Source organism: Palaemon carinicauda, chromosome 14, assembly GCF_036898095.1.
Source record: "Palaemon carinicauda isolate YSFRI2023 chromosome 14, ASM3689809v2, whole genome shotgun sequence".
In the NCBI taxonomy this organism is placed as follows: domain Eukaryota; kingdom Metazoa; phylum Arthropoda; class Malacostraca; order Decapoda; family Palaemonidae; genus Palaemon; species Palaemon carinicauda.
Window position 1 is genome coordinate 122,494,729 of NC_090738.1, and position 27,056 is coordinate 122,521,784.

Below are 27,056 nucleotides of genomic sequence, written 5' to 3' on the forward strand. Positions count from 1 at the left end.
GCCCCGAGGGTAGGCTTAGCGCTAGGTCGATGTCCGCTTGGGTCGAAATCGTCAGTAAGTTCTCTGGTCGTGACGTGTCGCCACGTCGCTCTCGTTCTCTATCGATCCTTTGTGTGCGTTGTGTGTGTCCCACGTGTTTCCCGCGTGGTAACTTGCGTTTCCTGTGTACTGTTCCCGGGTGTTCCTGTGTGTTCACCTTCCACCCTTGTGCTTCCCCAGTGTATTCCTTGATTCCCTGCGTGCCTGTGTCTTGCGTTTGTGCATTATGGAGCAAATCCGCCGTTGTCCTGGGCCTAGAGCCGGTAAATCGTGTGGAGCGTTCCTCTCCAAGCCTGAAGTGGACCCTCACTCCCTTTGCTCTTCCTGTAGGGGAAAGGTTTGTTCGTCATCGGATACGTGCCCCGAGTGTGTAGGTTGGAGTGATATCCAGTGGGTACGTTACGGAACTAAGAAGAGAAAATCGTCGAAACGTTCACCCAGGAAGACTAGCGTTACTTCGCCGCTACCATCACCCAGTGAACGGTCCGACGGGGCCTCTGTTTCACCGTCCCCTACACAGAGTAGGGGCCGAGGTAAGTCTGTCGTGGGGAAAGAACAGAGCGATCTTCCCCAAGAATCTAGTGAATGTGCAGTGGGGGTTGCCGGTCCTTCTAGGGCTAGTGAAGAGCCCAGCAGTGCGTCTGGAGACTCGGCCCTTGTGCTCGGGGGTCACGTGTCCTCTGATGACTCCTTGTGGGGTAGTAACGTTGTGTCTGTGTCTTCGCCCCCTTCGTGGGCCTGTGTTTCAGGGTCTTCGGCAGGCGGCGACAACCAGGGTAAGTTAGGTTCTACGGGGAGTGATGCCTTCGGTTGGAAACTTCCGAAGACACCAGGTAGGTCCCCTTTGCGAATGGAAGAGGGCCTGGATCCCTGGTTTCCTGGCGTTGGGCGTCAATCATCGTTCCCAACCCCTCTCACGGAAGTCTCCGAAGAATTCCTTCAACCTTCTACCTCTGGCACTCAACGAGTCACGAAGTCCCCCGCGGTCCCCGCTCCCGCCCGCCGTACGGTAAGTGCAGTGTCGTCGGGCTCTTCAGAGGAGTATTACTCGTCGGGGGAAGACGCCAGGAGGAAACATCGCCGTCGGAGAGAGCGGTCCAGGAGCAGGCGTTCCCGTTCAAGGTCGCGCTCCAGATACAGCAGGAAACGCTCCCGCTCTCCAAGACGGAAGTACAGAAGGAGTAGGTCACCGGATGGCGATTGGGTCTTCGTACCCCGTGAGACAGAGGTACGTTGTTCCCCGGACCGTTGGTCCAAGGAGTTCTCGCCAAGGAGACCTTCCTTCAAGCACGGTTTTGACCCTCGCAAGCAGGTTCGCGAGAAGGACTCTACAGGCAGGCATAAGACCACGAAGCCTCCGGTTCACCCTTCCCAGCGGGGGGAACCGCGCTTCCTTTCGGGCAGCCTGGCCGAACCAGCCCAGCTGGTGCGGCCTTCGGGTCGGAAGGAACGGTTCCCGCTGTCGGGTCAGCCCACGGGAACCGCGTCCTCGTCCCCCAGAGACCTTGAGCGGACGCTAGTCCTCGCTGGGTCGACGGCGCCTGCGCTAACCCCTGTCCCTGGTGCGGACGCCTCCGCCGAAGAAGTCCAGTACCTCGGTAGGGCGGCGCCCCTGGCATCAAGAACGAGACGTCCGGTGGGTGTGCCCGGTGACCCGGCTCCCCGGTCTCAAGCCGAGACCTCGGCTGACGGTAGGGAGGGTTCCCCAACGGAGGACTCGGCCTATAGAAGGGTGATTGGCCTTATCAGGAGGCACCATAAAATTGAAGAACCTGCAGCTACTGACGAGGACTACTGGAGGTCCAGCCTTATACGACTAATGCAGGCCCCTACCCAACCTAAGACCTCTCTAGCTCTCCCTCTAGCCCGAGATCTTGTCCTAGGGCAAGAATATGTAGACAAAGTGGTGGCTAGTAATGCCGAGGCCCCCAAAATTACTCCAGGGTCTCAAGACTCAGGGCAAGGTATATGTACCGGAACGGCGTCGTCCAGGCCCCTGCAAAGTAGAACCTTCCCTTGACATCCTGGGTCATGGCGTCTCGGAGGATAGAGCTTCTTCGGCCCCAGTTTGTTTTTCTCCATCGGAGGCCGCCATGATGGAAGAAATGTCGAGGGACCTGGTGCACGTCTCCTCTTGGCTGGACTGGTGGGCTTCCACCTTAGTAGGAGTGCAAGCCTCGTTCGACCCCACGGACCCGGAACAGCAGAACCTCCTGAGGAAACTTATTACCTCCGGGGGTAAGACCTTAAAGTTCGTACCAGTCTTTCGCCCTGACAGTGAATTGGGTACTCCGCAAGAGAGACACCATCCTGGCTAAGGTGTCCCGGAAGGTCCCAGACAGGGAAGCGCGGGCCATGAGGAGCCTGCCCTTGTGGGGTGACTCCTTGTTCCCCTTAAAAGAATTAGACACCATTATGGAGAAGGTTTCGAAGAGGAAAGATTTGAGCACCCCCAGGCCTACGCCTACAAGGAGACCGCCCTACAAGAGGTCCGTCTCAGACAGTGCCGCGACGGCTCAGGCCTCCCCCAGCATGACGAGGAGAGAGGCTCCAGCATCTTCAACCTCCTTTAGGACAGGTTATTCTGCCTCTAGGAGAGGCCGTTCAGGCCGCTCCTCCAGAAGGAGATAGAGTGAGAGGCCCCCTATCCCCGCCCAAGCCTCGGGTTGGGGGATGCCTCAGACTACATTGGCAAGCATGGAAGGCTCACGGAGCGGAGCCTTGGACAGTGTCCGTACTGAAGGAGGGCTACAGGCTACCGTTCTTAGCAGAACCACCCCCTCTAATCCCGGCCAGCCGGGCGGAATGGCTGGTCCCCAAGGACCCGTTGAAGAAGACCGCCCTTCAAAAGGAAGTGTCCTCCATGTTGGAGAAGGGCGCCATGGAAGAAATTCTTCACCCAGGCCCGGGTTTCTACAGTCGCCTGTTCCTGGTAGAAAAGGCGACGGGGGGGTGGAGGCCGGTTATAGATCTGTCGGCTCTCAACAAGTTCATAAAGAAGACAGATTTCAAAATGGACACTCCGAAGTCAGTCCTGCTGTCCTTGAGGGAGAAAGATTACATGATGACCATAGACCTCAAGGACGCCTACTTCCAAATTCCGGTCCACCCCTCGAGTCGAAAGTTTCTCTGGCTGAAATGGGGTTCCCAGATCCTGCAATTCAAGACCCTTTGCTTCGGATTGTCAACAGCGCCCCAGGTGTTCACGAGAGTCTTCACGACCGTCTCAGTGTGTGCTCAAGAACGAGGCATTCGCCTCATCCGATACCTGGACGACTGGTTGCTTCTTTCCTCCTCGAAGGACCTCTTGGAGGAACAAGGGATGAAACTCCTCCAGTTTTGCAAGGATCTGGGCATCGTGATCAACCCGGAAAAATCAAACCTATCCCCATCCACCAGAATGACCTACTTGGGAATGACTCTAGATACCATTCTGGGAAAAGCCTTCCCTTCAGAAGACAGAATAAACAACCTCATGGAAATCATTCGCCCGTTCCTATCGGGGCGCCCCAGGAGAGCAAAGGACTGGCAAAGACTGATAGGGCACCTGGTGTCGTTGGAGAAACTAGTTCCCCAGGGGAGAATAAGACTCAGAGCCGTGCAATGGAACCTGAAGAACCTCTGGTGCCAACTGGACTCGCAACAAGTACTAATCCCAGTTCTACCAAACACGAGGCCCTCCCTGGAATGGTGGCATTATCGGTCGAACTCACTCAAGGGGATGCCCTTCGCGAACGACCCCCCCGAGTTACTACTGTTCACAGACGCCTCCAACCAAGGATGGGGAGCCCATCTCCTCGATGAGACAGCGCGAGGAACCTGGATGGACGGGGAAAAGGAACTCCACATCAATGTTCTAGTGTTGAAGGCAGTCCAGAAGGCTTGCCTACACTTCGCAGATCTTCTAAGGGGAAACACCATGGCGTTGATGTGCGACAACGCCACGGTAGTAGCATACATAAAGAAGCAAGGAGGCTTGAAGTCGAAGGAGTTGTGCAATCTCGCCATAAAGATTCTAGATTGGGCAGAAGAGAACCAAGTGGTGTTGTTAGCAAGGTTATTTCCCGGGAAGAAAAACGTGCTGGCCGACGGTCTCAGCAGAGTGGGCCAAATAGTAGGGACAGAGTGGTCCCTCCTCCCAGAAGTAGCCAAGCTCATCATCCAACGTTGGGGTTCCCCGGTGATGGACCTCTTTGCAACCAAACTGAACGCCCAACTCCCCGTATATTGTTCTCCTGTACCAGATCCGAAGGCAGCCTTGGAGGACGCCTTTCAGCACAGGTGGGACAACCTAGACGTGTACGCTTTTCCCCCCTTCACGTTGATAAGGCAGGTGCTCAACAGAGTAAGGACAGCCCGAAACTTAAAGATGACTTTGGTAGCGGCCTGGTGGCCGGGGAGAGAGTGGTTCGCAGACCTAAAAGACCTGGCGAGTCAACCTCCGTGGCCTCTACCTGACAGGTCAGACCTTCTACATCAACCTCATTTTCTCAGGCTCCACGACAACCCACAGTCCCTACGTCTTCACACCTGGAGACTATCGAGCGACTCCTGAAGAAGGAAGGATATTCTTCAGCCACTGCTAAGAGAATGTCGCTATACCTGAGAAAGTCTTCAGCTGCGGTCCACCAAGCTAAGTGGGCCTCCTTCACGAAGTGGTGCGCTGCGAGGCACATAAAGCCCCTCAATGCCTCTGTCCCGGACATAGCGGATTTTCTGGTATTTCTCAGAGACAAAATGGGAATGTCAATCCCAGCCATAAAAGGGGTATGAGCCGCCTTAGGCAAAGTCTTCTTCCTGAAGGGCATCGACCTGGGGTCCTCTAGGCACATAGCGATGCTTGTCAAGAGCTTTGAGCAGTCCTGCCCCCCACAAGCGAGTAGGGTGCCCCAGTGGGACTTAGCTAAGGTCCTGAAGATGTTGAGTGGCCCCCCCTTTGAACCTTTGAAAGATATCGTGGACAGGGATCCCACTCTCAAGGCAGTGTTCTTGCTGGCCTTGGCGTCCGCTAAGAGAGTAGGTGAGATCCATGGGCTGTCATGTGACGTCTCTCATTCGAAGGGGTGGAAAGAAGTATCCTTCAAGTTCGTTCCTTCTTTTGTGGCGAAGACCCAGAACCCAGCGGTCTGGGATCCTAAGTTCGAAGGTTTCTCCATACCAGCCATCCCTAAGACGGGTAATTCTGAGGATTTGAAATTATGCCCTGTCCGGACCATTAGAAAATACCTTGAAAGAACGGCTCATCTCCGGCCAGGCATCAAGAGCCTCTTCGTCTCCACGGGTGTTACTAAGAGGCAAGTATCCAAGAACACCATTTCCTTCTGGTTGAGACAAGTTATTGCCAGGGCCTACAAAGAAGGCCTGGCCGTGCCAGGCGCCCCCAGACCTCATGACATCAGAGGCCTGAGCACGTCCTTAGCCTTTGAGAAAAATATGGCAGTGGGTCAGATCCTTCGGGCAGGTACTTGGTCGAACCAGTCGACCTTTACTGCCCATTACCTCAAGGACTACTCGAGGAAGTCCTTAGACGGGTTCTCCATTGGAACAGTCATCTCCGCCCTCCAAGTGGTTTAACGGTAAAAGCCCCAGGCTCAATCGCGGATAGCAACCGGGAGACACAGGTGCGTTTCCTTTCATCCTACCCAGTTGCTCCCTTTCCTCATCGGAGATTACCTACTTGTACCATTGGATAACACGTTCTTCACGACTACGTTACTGGATGCAACATCAGAACAAGTTTTTAAAAGGGTGAGTACTTAGACACTAACGTGAGCTCTTTGTGTAGTTACCCTCTCGTCCGTTTTCTAGTATGTACCGTTATACCTAGGCTTATTGGCCTCCGCTTACTGGGTCTGTAGGTCAGAATAGCACTCCCGCCTCGTAAAGTGTAAGTCTCCTAAGAAAGTAGTTCGAGGTAAGTATTCGTGTTGGAACAAATCAAAAATTTTAAGTAATTTTTATTTTTCCTAACATACTTACCGAGAACTACTTTCGGGTAATGGCCCTCCCTTCCTTCCCCGAGTGCCTCTCTTCCCTTGCAAGTATTGTGCTACTTCAATAGAACTTACTGACGATTTCGACCCAAGCGGACATCGACCTAGCGCTAAGCCTACCCTCGGGGCACATTCTTTAATGCCGGGGTAGGCCTCCATAGAAAACGGGATTGAGGGTACCCTACACAAAACTGGTCGGTAGAGAGGAGATTACAGGTAACTCCTAAGAAAGTAGTTCTCGGTAAGTATGTTAGGAAAAATAAAAATTACTTAAAATTTTTGATATTTTTTAATCTGTCTTCATCTTCCAAATTTGTACCAAAAAATTTGGCCAAGAAACATTCTCTTAGTGTCTAAGGCAGAACTATCTGGCATAACCTTCGACACTCTCTTTCCCATACCAAGATTCTCATCATTGTTTATTTCACTTTGAATTGTTGGTTTGAAACTATTATTCCCTCCTTGCACTTGCAGAACAAGCAAATTAAAAGTTTTGAAATTTTTTTTTTTTATATAAAATTATATGTAAATTGGTTTCCATTTATTTTCTAATGGCTTTTATTAGGGGTATAATTTTCTTTTAAAATACTAATATCAGTTTTGTTTAATAACATGATCAATATGTAACCAATCAGCAATGAGTTGAGGAAATATTTAGAATGAGGACTTTTATAATCCCCATTTGATTTAAAATACAACTATCTTTTATATATGCCATATGGTAAATAGGTACATAACTCCTTAACTGATTGTGAAAAATCATTTTGAATTTACAGTACCGTACAATGATTTATTGATAATCATTATAGTTTGAAAAGGAATTGGTATGCTTAAAGAAAACTTACAAAGATGTAAATGAGAGGATTTTATACTAGTAATACGGCCCTAAAAACTACCTTGATATGTAAGTAACACATGAAAGCATTAGAATGAAGGTTGTTAGTTGGACAAGTGTATTAAATTTGCTCATATTTAATAAAGGGGTTCTTTTAGTAAATTATAATCTGTTTTTTTTCTATGCCTTATGATTATGATTTTTTTGCAGGCAACAATTGACGAATATGCAACGAGAGTTGGTCAGCAAGCTGTAGTTGTCGTTGCAACCCCCAGCAAGTCCGGAAATAATTTTAAGTGTTTTGGTGCAAAACCTCTAGAAGATGTTGTAAGTACATTTCATGTGATTTCAACTGTAATGTCTATATGTTAAAAGTTTGTTTCATGGGTTAGATCAATAATTTGATTTTTAAACCAAAATTGATTATTTCAGTACTTACCTAAATTCATATGCTATTTACTCTATATCTCTTGCTTGAGGGTACACTCGGGCACACGTTTTTATCCAATTTATCTTCCTCTTGTTTTGTTAAAGTATTAATAGTTTATATAGGATATATTTATTTTAATGTTGTTACTATTTTTAAAATATTTAATATTTCCTTGTTTCCTTTCCTTACTGGGCTATTTTCCCTGTTGGGGCCCCTGGGCTTATAGCATCTTGCTTTTCAAACGAGGGTTGTAGTTTAGCAAATAATAATAATAATAATAATAATAATAATAATAAGATGAAAAGATTGGTAGTAATAGAAATAAAAGTGATATAAGAATAAAATTTAAAAAAGACATGTTAAACCCTTTTGTTACTACTGGAAAGACGTGGTTGTGTATAGAGCGCTTGTGTAAACAATACCTTCCACCCATTCATCTTTATCTTAATTTATCATTCTTTCCAACTGCCTAGCTTCGGTCAGCTCTGCTGTTTTCAACTGTCTATTTTCAGTGTCGGCTACAGAGTAATTTCTTTTTTACTGTTCAGTTGATTGTTAGGATAGAAGATATGTCTTCCATTACGAGATTTAATGGTACTATAAAGTGAATAGGATATCGGCAAAATTGGATCCCCCTTTGATGCATGTTCCTTACTTGTTCAATGTACTGAGTGTAGTGCATTATCAGAAGATATACTCTCTTATCTGAAGTTAGTTGAATTTGGTATGAAAGATATAGAAGCATAATAAAGGAATAGGGAGAATTTTTTTTTATTTTGGTGTCGGATTCCAAGGCTTCCCCTTCTGCTGTTCCTCTTGCCCTTCAGGCTACTTCTGTGAATGTAGGTGGGATTAGTGGTTGAGGATTCCAAATAGAGTTTATTTTTTTCTGCTTTGATTTTCAATTTCTACCATTATGGGATAAGACTTATGTCTCATTTTAATGATCTTTTGTTATTTTACTATTATAATGAGTGGTACAGTGCTCACATACGAGTTTCTTTAATTATACGTATACAATTTCAAGTATTTTGCCACAGATACATTACAGTACTTACAGTTTGTAGGAAAGAATAGTTGATAGATTGCTAAGCCAAGAATTTCAATTCTCAGACGGTTGACCTATTATATCATAGCATAGTTTCGAGGTTTGTGTTTAACTGTGGCTCTGCTCATGCACCCTCAACTCAGAGAGTTCCTAGTGGATCTGGGATCCCCAGACTTTATAATCTTACACAATGATTGTCCTTATTTAATCATGAAATTCTTCATTTTTTTTTATAATTTCATCTTCATTTTTTTTATTTGTATTTACCTTTTATTAAGAATGGATAGTAAATAGACTGGTTTAGATATTTTTTCATCATTGCCAGTTAAGGGTTTTTGTAGTCCTGTTGGAGGGAAATTAACAAAGAAGTTAAAAATAATTTTTCCAGATGAAATTATGCTGTTATTTAATCTTCCAGGTCTTTGGGTATGTTTTTAGTTATTTTTAGTGACTTATTGCTAGTTGAGGTACAACCCTAGTTGGAAAAGAAGGTTGCTATAAGCCCAGGGGCTCCAGCAGAGAAAAATAGCCCTGTGAGGAAAGGATATAAAGAAATAAATAAACATCAAACAAGCATGGAACAACTAATATGAAATATTTTAAGAACAGTAACAAGATTAAAATAGATCTTTCAAATATAAACTATAAAGAGAGACTTATGTCCGTCTGTTCAACACAAAAACATTTGCTGCAATTTTGAACTTCTGAAGTTTCACCGATTGAACTGCCTGATTAGGAAGTTCATTCCACAATTTGGTCATAGCTGGAATAAAACTTCTAGAATACTGTGAAGTTTTTAGCCTTATGATGGAGAAGGCGTGACTACAGTATTAGAATTAACTGTATACCGAGTATTACGAGCAGGATGGTACTATCTGGGAATGATGTGAATGCGAAAGGATGGTCAATTTAGAAAAATCTTATGCAACATGCATAAAGAACTAACTAACTGACTGATAGTGCCAGAAATTAATAGTGATCAGGAATAAGAAATTTAGGAGACTGCATGTTTTTGTCTAACAAATTAAGATGAGATTCAGCAGTCAAGACCAGACAGGAGAACAGTACTTGATAAACAAAGTGAAAGAATTAAAACTTATTCAGAATAGATTAATCACCAAATAAACCGATCTTTTGTGCAATTGGAGAGGAAACAGGTTGAATTGGTTTCTCAAAAGTAATTTCACAGGCAATAATCATACCTAACATTTTAAAAGAGCCTTATAGAGTTAAAGAAACATTATCAATTCATAGATCTGGATGTTAAAGAGCCACTGTCCTCGACCTTCCTACAGTCATACTTTGAGTTTTATTAGGATTCAACTTCATACCCCATAATTTTGCAATAGTTTTAGCTAGGGATCTTATTAAGGGATTCAGTAATCCCAGTGGCCATGTTGTGTAGGTTATACAAAATACCGTTTCAAGGGAATTGAGGATTCGTCAAAGATGTTACACCTTTCTTTCGGTACTTATTTATTTTCTGTATCTTTGAAAGTCAATTTGACTTAGTGTATTTTAAGAGAAATTCTTGTTATGACAAACTGCAGTGTATTTTAAGAGAACTTCTTGGTATGGCAAACTGCAGTGTATTTTAAGAGAAATTCTTGTTATGGCAAACTGCAGTGTATTTTAAGAGAACTTCTTGTTATGGCAAACTGTTTGGAGTTTGGTATTTTGGGCAACTTGCATGCTGTTAGCAGACAGGACTTATAAATAGGAGAAAATCTCTAAGGCCAAATGAGTGGTGGCTTGTCTAGGGTGTGCTCTTGTTATATTCCTCTTGATAATTTGCTTAAAGAAAATATTGTCAGGAGAAAGAGACGCAACACTAAATGATATCTGATAGGATTTCTGCTTTGTATCCGAGGGATCTCCACCGGGTGGGCTGATCAGTTTCTTCTTACTCTTGCAGAAAATAATAAGAGAGCTCAACAGCAAGTTGATATTACAAGCAACAAGGGCAATAGTGAGAACTTCAGGAGATTCTGACTGCTGAGTTTCTAACTTCATTTTCTTAATGCATGTTTGCCTCAGCTAAGCTGGGTTGGGTTATAATTTTTCAATAGCATTCACAGAGTTGTAAGAATTTATATTCCCCTTGGACATCTTATTGCAGAAGGTTGATGCATTATACCATCAGATAAAGTATATTTATGCTGCCTTTTAAGGTATGACTTTTATATATTTCTGTAAAAGATCTCAAGACAGCAATAATCATAACAAAATTAATTGGCAACTAAGGGTTCTACTTTTAGTTTGAAAGACCAATGCTAGAGCTGGTGCAAGAATGTTGCTTTATTTTCCCAATGTCACCTTTCATCTGCAAATAGTATTTACTATGTACTTCTTTGCTCCATAACTATGTTATTTTTTTCATTACTATGATGCACAGTAAAAGACTTGATACTAAACCTTAATGGACACCATTAATCCTCAACTCTTATTACTTGGTAGTTTTTTAAATATAGAAAGTTTACTTTGAATTAAGGTTATACTAAGAATATGACTTATATAGCAAGAAGTATGTGAACTTCGTAAAATATACTAGGTGTCATGTGCAACCTCCTTAAAAGTAGCCAAGAGTTAAGGAGTGTTATGTTTCCCCATTAGAAAATCATATGACTTAAGACAAATACAAATATCCATTGATTATTAGGAAACCTTAACAGTTGGCCTTCTTGTTAAAAAAAAAAGAAAAAAAAAAAGGTGTCCGAGTGTTTGTTGAATTAATAATGGGAGGCAAGTGAAGTTACTATAAAATAAAAAAAGAAGAACGGAAAGCTATCTTTAGTAATTATGCAGTATTGTCTGAAAAGAGTATTTGGTTTACTATTGTAATAAAAAAAATTTTTTTATTGCAGATGAAGACACTTAGGCAGATGTTAATGACAGAGCTCGAAAATGCATTGGCCCAACAAGCACCTCCCCCTCCTCAAGATGATCCGTCTCTCCATGAATTGCCACCTCTGGTCATAGACGGTATCCCCACTCCTGTTGAAAAAATGACACAGGCTCAGTTAAGAGCTTTCATACCTTTAATGTTAAAATATTCTACAGGTATGTTGATAATCAGATGTTTGTTTGTGATAGATAATTCATATCCTCCTGCTTGGCAGTAGCATGTTTTTTTTTTAACCCTTTGAGATTCCTGGTGTGGTTGAAAATGTGTTAAAATGTACTTGGTTTTGGCTTCTTGTTGTATACGAGATTGCGTGCAAATATTTTTCTCTGTTTTTGGGCTCTTAGTATTTAGAATAGTAAAACCATAAGATTAATGTTGCATAACGATGTTATGAAGTAAGGTGGGTCAGCTTTTGTGTTCGGACCTGTTATTAATGTTGGAGAAGAGTTATTGAAATGGTTAATGTTATTTAAATTTTTTCACATTTTGTAAATGGATATGAAAAAATTATAACAGATTTGAAAATTATTTTTTAACCATAAATACAATACAATATCTGTTCAAGTATTAGGTATACATTGCATGTTTTTTCCTTTTATTACAGTAATGTAATTAAAAGAACTGGGAAAAATAGGAAGATATTTTCTTTCTCATTTAAAATTGGTGTAATGGTAATTTTTTTTGAACTGCTCTTACTTTTTTAGAAGTTGTAAGCAAACCATCACTTCACTACACATCTTTCTTATGCAACTAAGCAACAAAGTGTTTGATTATTGTGTTTTTTTATATCTTTTTGTGGAGATCACAATCTCAAGAGATCAGATTTGCATTATGTCATTATATCTGAAAATATTGAGTTTATTATATAAAGCATGGTTTGTTCCAACACGGAGTACTTACCTCGAACTACTTTCTTAGGAGTATCTGGGATCTCCTCCCAACCGACCAGAGTTTTGAGTAGTTTACCCTAGTCCCATTTTCTATGAGGGGTAACCTCAGGCGGAGTGATACGCGCCCTGAGGCTAACCCCGGGTCAGAGAGCATGCTCGCTCAGATCTCGACCTCCAGTAAGTTCTCTGGTCGCGTCGCGATAACATCTCGACGCTCTCTCCTTACCCAGTGCGACCCTTTGTGTCTCATGCGGTCCCTACGTGGTCCCATTGTGTTCAATCTATACCCTTTCCTACCCTTTCCCTCTGTGTTTGTCGTGTAGGGGCAGCTTATGTTCTCCTACAGCCACGTGTCCGGAGTGCGTGTCCTGGAACGAGGTGCAGTGGGTGTGCTACGGCACCAAGAAGAAGAAGGCGTCCAAGAGGTCACAGGAAGCCTCTCCTCTCCTCGCCGCTTATTTCTCCCGATGCCTCGTCGGGTAGAGCTTCTCAGCCACCTTCCCCTACCCAGAGTAGGGGACGAGGTAAGTCAGTTGCGGGGAAGAGGCCCATTGCTCTTCCCCAGGAGTCTTGAGATTTCTGCTATTGGGGATGTTTTGTTGGTCCAGGCAAGTGGGGAGCCTGAGGGAAAGACGGGAGTGTGTTCGGAGGACGGAGTCCTGGTGCCAGCAGGGCCCGTCTCTTCCGACGATCCTACGTGGGGAAAGGCTGCTGCAGCCTCTTCCCCCGCTTCATGGGCCTGTATTTCAGGTACGTCTGCAGCCGGGGGAGACGCCGAGAAGGAGGACTCGCCATCATCGGATCCCCTCGCATGGGCGCCGCAGAGGACGTACTAAAGGGCGCCCATGAGACTGGAGGAAGAGTTTGAGGCGTGGTTCCCCAGCAAGAAGTTACCTCGCTCTCCCCCAGCGCCTTCAGCAACGCTCCCTCCCGTCTTCCTGGAGCCTTCGTCACCTACGGACCGACACTAGGAACCACCAGCGATGCGGGACGACTCGGAACCTTCGGTGCGGCCCTACAAATCTTCGGGCTCCTCTTTCGAGTCATTCTCTTTCTCCTCGGAGGATGGAGCTCCGAGAGACCAGTAGAGGAGGCGAGAGAGGTCCCGCAGAAGGAGGTCCCGTTCCTGTTCCAGATCTCGCCACACCAGGAGGCACGCTAGAGGGAGGAATGGGTGCGCGTCGCCATCCCACGCAGCCACCTCCTGGGAGCTTCAGCAGTTCCGGGTACCTCTGGCTGGCTCCCAAGGGCTCGTTCTCTCGCTCCGAAGTACGTCCCCTACAGCAGGTCCGAATGTCGGAGGGAATCCTCACTTCAGGCTCCGGCAGACCGGCATAAGTCCGCGAAGGTTCCAACTCCTTCCGCCCAGTGGAGAGTAGCCCCTTCGGTCTGGCAGCCATGTCCCAGCCTCCAAGAATAAGACAGGCCGGCCAGAACGTGAAAGACAACCAGCAACCACGAGGAAGCCCGCAGCAGCTTGGTCCTCCGTGGGGAGAGACAAGTCTAGGACGGAGGCCTCCGTCACAGCGGCGATGCCCGTCCTCCATCCAGAACCGCCGAAGTCGTACCATGACAAAGGAGGCCTTCACCCCAAGCGGGGCCCCCCGTCGTAGGTGCTCCTTCTCAGGCAGAAGAGCATCCGACGGAAGGCCAAGGAGATAGCACGGAAGGCTCAGCGGACGAGGCTCCGCGTACAGAAAAGTACTAGCTCTCATCAGACGCCACCACAGGCTAGACGAACCGAAGCCTGCGACGGGTGAGGACTGGCTCTCGGGCCTCAGCAGGTTGGTAGATACCCCCGTGCAGCAGAGGCCCTCACTGGCTGGCTCCCTAGAGCTCCTTCGCCATCCTCGCGGTACGTCCCCTCCAGCAGACCTGATCATCGACGGAAGTCATCGCACCAGGTCTCGGTCGACAGGCATAAGCCCGCGAAGGTTCCGACTTCTCCCGCCCAGCAGAGAGTCGCCCCTTCGGACTGGCAGCCTTGTCCCGGCCTTCGTTTCTTCGATGGCCCGCCCTGAACGAAGGAACCAACCAGCCAGCACGGGAAGCCCGCAGCTCCATGGATCTCCGCAGGAGCTCCATCCGTCCAGCAGAGGCACCCGCTGGCTCGACCCGGCAGCATGGCATCCATACCCGGTACCACGACAGCTCCATTCAGGCTTCGTGGTCAACCGCTGGTATACCAGGGTACTCACACCCCACGGATTCCCCGGGAGGGGGTAGACCCATGACGACTACCTCCGTCCCAGTGGCTCCATCCGTGATGGAGCCAGCTGCTCCATCGTCCCGGCCAGGCCCATCCAAGCATCGGAGGCGGCCGCTGACACACCCATGACGGCTACCTCCGTCCCGGCCAGCCCCATCCAAGGATTGGAGGCAGCCGCTGACATGATATGGTTCTTACACCCCACGGATTTCCCCGGGAGGGGTAGACCCATGACGGCTACCCCCGTACCGACGGCTCCATCCATGACGAAGGCAAAGTGGCTTTCCCCCTAGCGGGTCGAACAGGGCTCTTGCCTCTCCAGTGACTGCCCAGTGTCTCTTCGGCTCCGTCCGCCTGTTGGATGTAGAGGTTGGCACACATAATCTTTACCTTGCCTTGCCCCCCTGTAGAGGAGCTTCAACTCCACAGTTAGCCTTCAGACCGTCCTACTCGGGCTCCAGGAGAGGGCGTTCAGGCCGCGCCTCTCGAAGGAGGTAGGAGGGGAGGCCCCCTACTTCTGCCGACGCCTCAGGTGGGGGAGGATACCTCAAGCGTTCTTGGCAAGCATGGCGGGACCACGGAGCGGATCCGTGGACCGTAGCAGTACTAAAGGAGGGGTACAGGTTGTCCTTCCTAGCGGACCCCCACCTCTGATCCCAGATCAACAGGCGGATTGGTTGGCACCCAAGGACCCCTTGAGAGTAGCAGCATTGCAGGAAGAAGGCTCGGCAATGCTGGCGAAAGGGGCAGTAGAACCAGTCAAGAACCCGTGTCCAGGGTTCTACAGCAGGCTCTTCCTGGTGGAGAAGGCGACAGGGGGCTGGAGACCGGTCATACACCTCTCAGCCCTCAACAAATTTATGTGCAAGACCGACTTCAAGATTGACACTCCGAAGTCGGTCCGAGCGGCCTTGAAGGAGGAGGACTTCATGATGTCCATAGACCTCAAAGACGCCTAATTCCAGGTCCCTGTCCATCCCTCCAGCAGGAAGTACCTAAGGGTAAAATGGAGTACCCAAACGTTGCAACTCAAAACCCTCTGCTTCGGACTGTCGACAGCCCCTCAGGGCTTCACGAGGGTCTTCGCAACAGTTTCAGCCTGGGCACACGAACAGGGTGTCCGCCTGATTTGGTACCTAGATGACTGGTTGTTGTTTTCAGCTTCAGAGGAAGTACTGAGGGAGCAAGGAGCGAAGCTCCTGCAGTTCTGCAACGTCTTGAGTATCATCATCAACCTGGAGAAGTCCCAGCTGATACCCTCCACCAGGATGACCTACCTAGGGATGGTCCTAGATTCCCCGTTGGCGAGGGCCTTCCCCTCCGCGGAGAGACTGGACAACCTAGAACTGATATACTCCTGCCCTTCCTGTTGGGCCAGCCCAGGAGAGCCAAGGACTGGCAAAGACTGATAGGACTCCCCGCATATGATTGTCCCGGTTTCCCCGGAGACGAAGGAAGTCCTGGAGTGGTGGCACGTCAGAACGAACACCCTCAAGGGAATGCCCTTAGCAACTGACCCTCTGGAGATGCTCCTGTTCACGGACGCATCCAAGGAGGGCTGGGGTGCCCATCTTCTCGACAAAACGGCAAAAGGAAAATGGGAAATCGAGGAGACGAACCTGCACATAAACGTGCTGGAGATGATAGCCGTACAAAGGGCATGCCTAGAGTTCGTCCATCTATCCCGGTGAAACACCGTGGCTCCGATGTGCGGCAACGCTACGGTGGTGGCCTATGTGAAAAAGCAAGGAGGACTGAAGTCGAAGGAACGATGCAGTCTCACGATGGAGTTCCTAGAATGGGCCGAAGTCGAACAAATCAATTTTTTCAGCCAGGTTCAATCCGGGGAAGAGGAACGTTCTGGACGATGGCTTCAGCAGGATGGGTCAAGTGGTAGGTCCCGAGTGGTCCCTACATCCAGAAGTGGCTAAAACCCTCTTCCTGAAGTAGGGTTCACCGGTGATAGACCTCTTTACCACGAGACTAAACGCACAGCTCCCGTGTTTTGTTCTCTTGTGCCAGATCCAGCAGCAGCGTTCGAGGACGCCTTCCAACACCCTTGGGACAAGCTCGACGTTTACGCCTTCCAACCCTTCGGGATGCTCAGACGTGAGGACCTGTGGATGACTCTGGTAGCGCCCTGGTGGCTGGAGAGTGAGTGGTTCGCGGATCTAAAGGAACTGGCACGCCTTCCACCTTGGCCACTTCCAGACAGACCAGATCACCTCCGGTAGCCTCACTTCCAAAGGTTCCACGAAAACCCTCGGTCCCTCCGCCTTCACACGTGGAGGTTATCGAGCGTCTCCTGAGAAAGGAAGGATATTCGTCGAGGTCGGCGTCGAGGATGTCAGGGTACCTGAGGCGTTCGTCAGTCGCGGTGTACCAGGCGAAGTGGGCTACCTTTTCTAAGGGGTGCTCCTCGAAGAACATCAGGCGATTAGGGGCCTCCATTCACGAGATAGCAGACTTCCTGGTCTATCTCAGGGACGAAGTGGGCACGTCCATCCCAGCCATTAAAGGAGTCCGGGAAGCGCTGGGCCAAATCTTCCTCCTGAAGGGCATTTACCTAGGTGCCTCCAGACATATCTCGATGCTCATCAAGAGCTTCGAGCAGTCGTGTTCCCCCCAAGCCGCTAGAGTGCCCCAGGGGGATGTGGTTAGGGTACTGAAGATGCTTTCGGAACCTCCCTTCGAGCCTCTCGAAGACATTCCAGACAATGAGCTCACCCTCAAGGCAGTCTTTCTGTTAGATCTGGCATCAGCAAATGAGTAGTGGAGATTCATGGCCTGTCGTACGAGATCTCACACTCGAAGGGCTGGCGAGAAGCTACCTTCAGATTCTTACCCTCCTTCATAGCCAAGACTCAGAATCCAGCTGTTTGGGACCCCAAAGTTGAAGGGTTCTCAGTGCCAGCTATCCCTCGTTCGGACAACCCGAGGGCCTTGCTGCTGTGCCCTGTCAGGGCAGTATGGAAGTATTTAGAGAGGACAGATAGGCTTCGACCGAGATCAAGAGTCTGTTCGTTTTCCTCGGGACTGTGAAGAAGCCAGTCTCCAAGAACACTATCTCCTTCTGGCTATGGCAGGTGATCGTCAGGGCCTACAGTAGTGCAGGGGTCCCCCTTCCAGGAAAGCCCAGACCCCACGACATTAGGGGTCTAAGTACTTCATAGGCGTTTGAGAAAACATGGCAGTGGGCCAAATCCTGAGGGCAGCTACTTGGTCTAGCCAGTCGACCTTTACGGCTCACTACTTGAAGGACTACTCGAGAAAGTCCCTGGACGGGTTCTCGCTCGGTCCCGTCATTTCCGTGCTCCAAACGGTTTAAAGGTGTAGCCCCAGTGGTAACTGCGGGTAGTAAGTCCAAGAGACACAGGTTCCTTCCTGAGCCCCCTTGTTCTTCCTTCCCCTATTCCCTTACCAGAAATGACTCAAGTAGCCCCCTGAAACTGCTATGGGATACACTATCATTGGAAGGACACGTCTCCTAGGATTCTTGCAGAAGTGAGTTACTTGGACACTAAGATGGTTTTTTGCGTAGTGTTCCCTATTTTCTCGTGTTTTCCTTGTGGTCAGCAGAACCTATTCTCCTACCTAGGTTCCTCTTCTATACTCGTCACGGTCTCTAGGTCCTGAAGGACACTCCCACATCCTAAGGTATAAGTCTCCTAAGAAAGTAGTGCGAGGTAAGTACTCCGTGTTGGAACAAATCACAAATTTTAAGTAATTTGTATTTTTCCAAACAGTACTTACCTCGAACTACTTTTGGGTAGTGGCCCGCCCATCCTACCCGAGTGCCTTGCTGGACTTCATAGATACCTAAGCTATCAAGAACTTACTGGAGGTCGAGACCTGAGCGAGCATGCTCTCTGACCCGGGGTTAGCCTCAGGGTGCGTATCACTCCGCCTGAGGTTACCCCTCATAGAAAACGGGACTAGGGTAAACTACTCGGAACACTGGTCGGTTGGGAGGAGATCCCAGATACTCCTAAGAAGTAGTTCGAGGTAAGTACTGTTAGGAAAAATACAAATTACTTGAAATTTGTGATATTTCAAAGTTTTGAATACAACCTTTGTTTGCTTTATCACATTAACAAATATAACATTTGAGCCCATTAAAGAGTCCCAGTATGTCATTGCAGCCATTAAAACTAATGGCTTTAGCTAAACAATGTTGATGAAAAGAAAGTGTCCTCTGTACGGAAACTGTTTTTTGTTCTGTTACTTCTGAATCATCTGCTATTATCTCTTTAGAAGATAATTTTGATTTTACTGTGATTGAAAAATGCAGGCAATGAATTACTAAGGTAAGGACAAGTTTCCCAGGAGATTATAAGAATTAAAAAGTTGAAAATTAAAACTGTAATGTTTGGGACTGCAGGAAACTGAATGGCTTGCCAGACACAAGAACTAATGTCATTAGTTGGTGTATATAAAATTATTGTAGAGCTTATGCACATTACTACTGTTTACTCCTAATCTAATTTCTGTGGAGAGATTTTGATGTTGGGGTTTTGTTGAGACATGGAATTGATCATACTGTATTATGAATACTGCTGTAATGACTATTGTGAGATAAGAATTGCTTAAAATTGAAATTTGATAATTGTTTGGAAAGTGAATAGGTAAGGAGGTGATGAATTGAATAAACAAAAGATCCTTGAATGTGCGAATGACATTTTCTCAAGAATTTATCCCAAAAAGTTATAAATGAAAATAGTTTTATGGGTCGGACAACATTTATGAATGACAGAGAAGCTGTATGCATTAAGAAAGACTGTACAGTACATGAATGTTATAAGCTGACCTGTATTTAAAATGGGTCAGTTTATAACATTGGCCCAAGATAAGAAAATATCATCTCAATCTATTGTATAGAGGTAAAAGAAATATCGGGGAAACCATTGACACAGAGACAATAAATGTACCTTTCAAGCTAGATGATATAATAGTAATCAGTAATTTATAGAATACAAGCAATATTCCTCTCCTATTGGTAATGATTCAAGAGTGGAAGAAAGACAATTAGGTAAACTCCAAAAAATCTACCACATATTGTCACAAGTATGGTAAACATTGGAAACTATAGATAACTAGATTTGATGTATTTAGTAAAGTTTAGAATACTATTCCAATATTGTATAAGATGATGTAACCTGTAAAAAAGGTTTGTAATTTGTGGAGCCATCCATGGTTCAGAATATATCGAGCAGGGCTGTGCTTGCAAATTTAACTTTTAAGTGAAATTGAGCAATAGTTTTCTTTGCCTTGTCAACCTTAACTTCGATACTCGACTGTAAGTTTTCACAGAGTAGTAGTGTCATAAATCTCCTTTGGGTGATGTTATATGAATGTAAACAATTCAATATATCTAGGAAAAGTGCCACATGTGATGAATGGAAGGATTATTTAAAATATAGTTCATGGTGTATTATAGATTAAGTTAATTGCCTCTATTACCAGTAAGTGCATTGCTCCCATCCAGGTGTAATGGCTGAAGATTGTTATAAAAGTACAGTAGTTGAATAACACTGCTGAGTCTGGTTCCTTTTCTCTTAGAATTAGACCAACGCATGTGTTTTTAAATGGAATGGAAAGTTTGAGGATGATTGACAGCTCGTCACAGAATAAGTTTGTTGGTTTTATAAATGTTAGAAGATTATTTTTACTATTCCCGAGTAGTTTATTCTTTAACTTTTTATGAGATGATACTTTTATTTTTTATACATTAGATTGTAAGCTTGTTATTTCTGTTCTTTCACAGGGAGAGGTAAACCAGGGTGGGGTAAAGAAACGACAAGACCGCCTTGGTGGCCGAAAGATGTACCGTGGGCAAATGTAAGAATGGATGCAAGATCTGAGGACCAAAAGCAAAAGGTATGGTTTTATTTTTGCCTGTATTATCGTAACTAATGATGTGACTTTGTAAGCCATATCCTAATCTTGAAAGTGGACAGTTTCATGTCTGTACTTTTTAATGGTGATATACTTAACCCTTGGTTATAGTGCATAGCTGTATAGCGTTTTTTTACTATCGAGCATATTTTAAACCTGCTCAAATATCTTTATCGTGCCCTAAATGACTGGTATAGCACACTCTGGTTGGTCAATATCAGCTGGTGTAATAGAATGCCATGTTTTAGTCTCAGTTGCTTGTACCACCTGAAGCAAGGAACAGCTCATCACTCCTAACGATATTGTCTTGTTAATTTCATTCGTAAACTAATATTTTGTTTGTAAGAGAGAGCGAGGTATGGAAAGGCAGAGAGAAAGTTAGAAAGAGAGAGAGGCTTTTATATACCTGTACTACACAAAAATAAATCTTTGTAAAGAAAATCTATACTGTTTGAAATATACGACTGAAAATATTGCCAACTCATTACCGAAAGTTAGGCTGTTCATTGCTGATAAATGAACCTAGCCTACATGTGAAAACCTTGAAAACCCAGAGGGAACACAAAAAATAAAGCTTTTACATAACCTGTACTAAATAAAAATAATGCTTTAATATACCTTGTAATTTGTATAGAAAAGCCATATTGTTTAAAATGTATGACAAAAAATATTACCAACTCGTTACCGAAAGACAGATTCATTGCCAGCCTCGGAACCTCTTCAAACCACCCAAGTCCCTCTTCATCCCCAAAGAGGTAAATAAAATGGCCTATTATGTTTTGATGTTATTATTTATTTGACAGTTATCTTTTGTCAAGACAAAAGATAACTGTATTTTGATTAAAATGAGGTAAAAATGGGTAAATTTGTAGTAAAATTTGAGGTCGGTCAATCAATAAGAATTACCATATGTTTTTCAGTTCAGCTATTACGTTTTCGGCTATAGCTCGGCAACAGCCGTATTAATTAGACACGACAACAGAGCGTAAGTGTATATTCATAATAGTTTGACTGGAGAATGAATGGCCAAAGAGCTGCTTCATAGTAAGTACTGTATTGGAAATTGGGTTATATTTTATTACGAATGACTAAACAAGTACTTGTTACTCATCTGGTATCTTTTCCTGTTTGAGGAATTCCTTATATTATATAGGAAAACAATCACCCCTTCATCTCCTAATGTTTTCTAGTCTTCCACAGGGATCAAGTCTGGTCCCCTTGCCTTGTCTATCTTCATTTTTTTCAGTGGTTTAGTACCTCTGATTGGGTTTTAGGCTAAGCTAGTCTTAACCTTCCCACAGCCTCTCCTCCTAACTACTTGTATGCTACCTTCCCGTGGTCCCCCTGTTTATTACAGAATGCATGTAAGTGACCAAGTGTCTGAAGTTATAATCAGACTCTCTCTGCTTGCTATCTTGTTGTGTATGCCTCTTTAGGTAAAGGCTAGGAGAAGGAAAACTCCAAAATAAAACCATGCCAGTCAGTCTGGGTGCAAGGCTAAATCTGGTGGACTCGATTATCGACAGACCGATGTAACTCCACGCCACAGTCTTGCACGTCACACCTGTGTGCCACAGGATGAAAGTGTGGAGCCAGCGTTTGTGGGCATTGCTCGGCAGTGTTGTCCACCCAAAGCAAAGTCTTGCCAATGACCTTTTCAGTCTTACTACTATTCCTCTAACACCTCCTTATTTCCTTTCTTTTCCTCTCCTCCTAACCCTACCTAAAAAGACCAGTGGGCTATGGGACAATGGTGGTGGGAATAGGCTTGGTATAGCTGGAAACTCTTAGTCCCGATCTGCACACTGGCGGCAGGAGTGTGATGGCCGCTTTCCCTGTGACTGTAACCACACAGGAACTCTGTCCTGCATCTGTGACTGAGCAGGCCTATTCAGGAGTACTGCTGCTCACCTTAACTTGGGAAGGCCCTATAAAAGGTGGGCTAAACATTGCTGGTCACACCATCCCAGTCATTGGGCAGTTGCACCCAATGACGCACTGTATATGCAGCCATAAAAGAAGGAATGATTATATATTAATTGTACCTCAAAGTAGGTGCATGGAATGTGCGCACCCTTATGGATGCCAGACACACACACCCCTCTGAAAGATGAACTGCCTTAGTCTCAAGAGAACTTGCAGGATTCAACGTCGATGTGGCTGCTCTCAGCTAGACTAGAATACTTCGCTAAGGGCAAATTACAGAAGTTGGGTCAGGGTATACTTTCTTTTGGAAAGGGAAAACCCGGAAGACCATCATTCCCAGGGTGTTAGTAAAAGCCCATAACCTGACACCACATGCGATTAATGAAGGAATCGTCTCATTAAGACTACTACTTCTGGAAATAACGGTTCTTCACACTAGTATCAGTGGACGCCCCATCACATGATGCGGAAGACCATGTCAAAGGGGCCTTCTACCAACAGCTTGAAACTGCCAAACACCAGAGTGGGGCGTGACCATGAACTGTGACACAACATAATCGGCAGGCAAGGCGTGGGAAACTGCAATGGTTATCAAGCAAGACAAAAATTAGGTTTTGATCAGGAGAAGCATGCTTGGAGCCGATGACTGCATGACGGACAACTGGCTGCTCATCACAAAATTAAAACTAACCCTCAAAAGGAAGCCACATACCACCCAACAAAACTAAGCCAGAAGAAGATAATACACGGGTGAATTGAAAAATCCTGATACATCTTGAGCTTTCCAAGCAGCAATCCATCAGAACCTACCTGCCAGAGAACCTGCAATTGACGCTGAATAGACTAACTTACGAAATGCCATCAATGAAGCTGTGAGAACCGTAATTGGCCACCAGAGCAAACAGCTCCAGGACTTGTTTGACGACAACGACAAAGATATTAAGTCCCTCAACGCCAAATGGAAAGCTGGAATAGTCCTCTACCAAGACCCTAATTCCCACCCAAAGAAGGCTAAATATGCACTAGCAATGTCACAGTGTCAAGCCAGGCTTTGAGAAATACAAAATGAATGGTGGCAGCAAATGGCTCGAGACCTACAAGGTTATGCCAACTGTAGGTACCTTAAAAACTTCTTTGCAGGCACAAGGAAAATTTTTGGACCCAAGCACACTGCTGCAGGGACACTTTTGGGAGCAGACAACATCATCCTCTCAGAAGATGAAGAGATCCAGAACCGTTGCGTAGAACCTTTCAACATCCTCCTGAACAGGAACTCATCAGCCCAACAAGGCTTCCTCCGAAATGTGCCACAACATCCACCCCAATTATGGATGTCCCTGCTACCAACATTTCAAGAATTCAATGCAGCTTTAAAACAAAAGCGCCAAGGGAAGGCTGCGGGACTGGACAATATTCCTACTCAACTCCTGATCCATGGTGGTTTAGTCCTGAAGACTCGTCTTCACTCCCTCATGCTAAAAATATGGGAGGAAAACAGGTCCCCAGTGTTTGGAAAGACGCACTCATGGTCACAAGGAGATAGAGGAGAATATGGGAATTATAGAGAGATATCCTTGTTATCAATTGGAGGGAATGTCAGGCAAGGATTCTACCAAATAGATTACAAAATGTAGCTGAAACAATCCTGCCAGAATCCCAGTGTTGTTTCCCAGCCATCTAGAGGAACCATAGACATGATTTTCTGTGCTCGCAAACTACAGGAAAAATCAAAAGAACAGAAAAACTCATATTCCTAATTTTCTACGACCTCAAAAAAGCATGCAACAGCGTACTAAGAACAGCCATGTGGTCTATCCTCAATTGCTTCGGAATCCCTGAGCCTTTTGTTGACATGATCAGAGTCCTACATGATGGGATGACAGCTAAAGTAATCCACCAAAGCAACCTGTCAGCCCCCTTCCCAATCACATGTGGACTAAAACAAGGATGTGTATAACTGACCCTTTTCTCTTTATACTTGCCTGCCATGCTATATGAAGTGCCCCACAACAACCCAGGGATTGAGATAAAAGAAGATTTGATGAAGGAATTTTCAAACTGGCCAAACTCCAATCCTAGCGCAACACCAATATCATTTAGGTACAGTATGCAGATGACAACACTGCCGTAGTCCACACCCAAGCAGAACTCCAAGAATCAGTGGATAATTTCCATGCTGCCTACACGTGTTTTGGCGTAACAGTTAACAAGGCCAAAACTAAGATATTGGCCCAGCCAAGACTAGGGGAAAATCCCCCAGTAATTAACATCACCATGAATGGAACCATTGAATGCGTCGAACACTTCCCATACCTGGGAAGCATCCTTTCCACCCAGAGCACCTCATCCAAAGAGATTGAAAACAGGTTACAAACTAGCCACACTGCATATGGGAGACTATCCACCAGGATGTTCATGAACAAAGACCTAACTACCCATACAAAGATGATAGTATATAACACCATTATAGTATCTACCCTGTTATATGCATGCGAGACTTAGGCCCTTTATAGTAGGGACCTCTAAAAACTTGAACAATTCAACCAGAAAAAACTGAGCAAAAATGAAAATCAAATGGAATAACTAGGTGGCCAATACAGCAGTCCTTGAAAGAGCCAACGTCACCAGCATCGAGGTCTTGATCATGAAATGCCGCCTAAGATGGTCTGGCCATGTGATGTGCATGGAGGACACAAGACTACCAAAGAAAATACTCTTCAGTGAGTTAGATATAGGCAATCGTCCTAGAGGCTGCCCTATGCTTTGATTTAAAGACCAACTGAAAAAATCCCTCAAGGTAGATAACATTGACCCCATCACTTTCGAAGCTTCAGCAAATAATGGGAACCAGTGGAGAAGCAAAACTAAAGTGGGCACAGACCTCTTTGAAGAGAATAGAAGAGCCAACCTGTTAGCTAAATGACAGCAATGGTCAGAAAGACCAAATCAACCACAACCACTTCCCATGATTCAGTGTCATCAATACCCTTGATTATTCAGGGCACAAATTGGTTTTATGAGCCGTAAGAAGGCTTACCACCCCAACAAAAATGAACCTACTATGACCCTCGCCTATTCAACCTTCTGTTGGGACTGAAAACTATGATATTTGGATACAAGTACATGCTGACCATGACTATACAAGCCTATACAGTCATACCTCTCAACACGAAAGAATCTGCTTACAAAATTTCCCTGCTGCGAAAGAGATGCAAATGATTTTATAACTCTCATTGTGAAAAATGTTTTGTGCAACGAAAGGAGGTACGGTACAAGAGCCCGACTTTCTCCGAGACTGATTTTAAAAATCGCGCCGCCAGCCTTGAATCTCGCCACCATCCTCCCTCGCTCCCATTGGTTATCTCCCTACTCAGATGCCAGTTACAGCCATAAGATCCTGCTCTCCTATTGGTCAGCTTTTACTGTACTGTATCCCATCCTGCATGTATGCATTAGCGTTCCACAGCCATTTTGTTTCGGTAGCGTTATCGTACGCATTGACTTTGTGTTTGTGATTTCACTTTCGTGACTATTGTACTGTATTGTTGCAATATTACGTTGTTTTACTGTATTAGCCAAGGGTCCGAAGAAAGTTTCTGATGTGCAGGGAAAGAAGAGGATGATGCTTTCTATGGGGACAAAGATGGAAATAATAAAAAAAATATGAGACTGGCATACGGTGAAGTGTGATTGCGAAGGAATATGGCTGAAATCCCTCTACGATAGGAACGATCCTGAGTCATATCAGGAAATTTTTAAGAAGCAGGCAGAAATAAGCTTCATTGGATAGTTTTTTTTAAAGAGAGGCCTGCAGTACTAGTAGGTCAGGAGGAAGCTTTAATGAACCAAAAAGAAAGAAAAGTGCCAGTGATGAAGAAAATGCGTAATTAAATTTAGAAAATACAAAGCGTAAAGTAGAAAAAAAAAATTAGACAGAAAAAAAAAGTTTGAAGTATATCGTAAAGTTGTGTTGATATTTTCTGCCATTTATAAATGTGCTTCCTAAAATTAAGTGTTAATGTTTTCTGCATTTTTATTGTATTGCAAAGTTGAGTGTTTATGTTTTCTGCCACTTATTAACGTTTTCTACCATTTGTCATCCTTCTCTACCACCCTGCCACTTTGCTCTCGGACATCCCCTCACTCCAAAGGTATGATTCCACATTTTTGTTATTGTATTTTTACTGAATGCTCTAATTATACATTTTTTTTACAGGGTACTAATGGTTAGGTTATTACTGAATGATCCAAATGATTGTTCAGTACTGTATTTTATTGAGTTCAGCCTTCATATAACATTTAATGCGGTGTTTTTGTAGGGCCTGGAATGTATTAGGCTATTTACATGTAAAATGTGACTCACAACACGAAAAAATCCTGGTACAAATGCCACTACGGAAATGGAGTAAATCCAGATATTAGGAGTATAATATATGGCTTATTGGAATATGAAAATGCTTCTAAATGTGCAAAATTTATCATTAATCAAAAACAAACCAATAAATTCTGTGATGTGAAGTGTTACTGTAGTCATATTGTTATTCTATAGCATAGCAAAAGATTTTTTTCTCACATGAAAGTTATAAATTGAATGAGGTAAAGTTATTTTGCTAAAGAGAATGGATCAAAGGGAATTGGTAGAAATTTCAAGTAAATAGAAAAATAATATGAATGAAAAAGCAACGCACTTTGAGGCTGAGAAGTAGAAATATGATGTGAAGAACCTATGCTTCTCAATACAGTGCCATACTGTGAAACACCATAGAATGTATTCCTCTGTTTATGAACATTTCTACATTCTAATTGAGTTATATTATTATTTAACCAAACTATGAGTTGTTTTTCCATATTCTTAGTTCTGGCATAAAACTCTTGTTTAGAGTGAG

The 27,056-nt window shown here is 45.0% G+C and overlaps 1 protein-coding gene across 9 annotated transcripts in view; it reads left to right on the forward strand.

The window, feature by feature from the left end:
• Nucleotides 1-27,056, forward strand: part of LOC137653713 (DNA-binding protein P3A2-like) — a 76,397-nt gene that overhangs the window by 23,750 nt on the left and 25,591 nt on the right. For all 9 annotated transcript variants that reach the window (XR_011046536.1, XM_068387307.1, XM_068387306.1 and 6 more), the window contains exons 6-8: nucleotides 7,078-7,194; nucleotides 11,210-11,405; nucleotides 20,114-20,226. Coding sequence is in view for 8 of the 9 variants with exons in the window: in XM_068387307.1 (XP_068243408.1) it covers nucleotides 7,078-7,194; nucleotides 11,210-11,405; nucleotides 20,114-20,226 (426 nt within the window). In the remaining variant the exon portion in view is untranslated. The remainder of the gene's footprint in view (nucleotides 1-7,077; nucleotides 7,195-11,209; nucleotides 11,406-20,113; nucleotides 20,227-27,056) is intronic.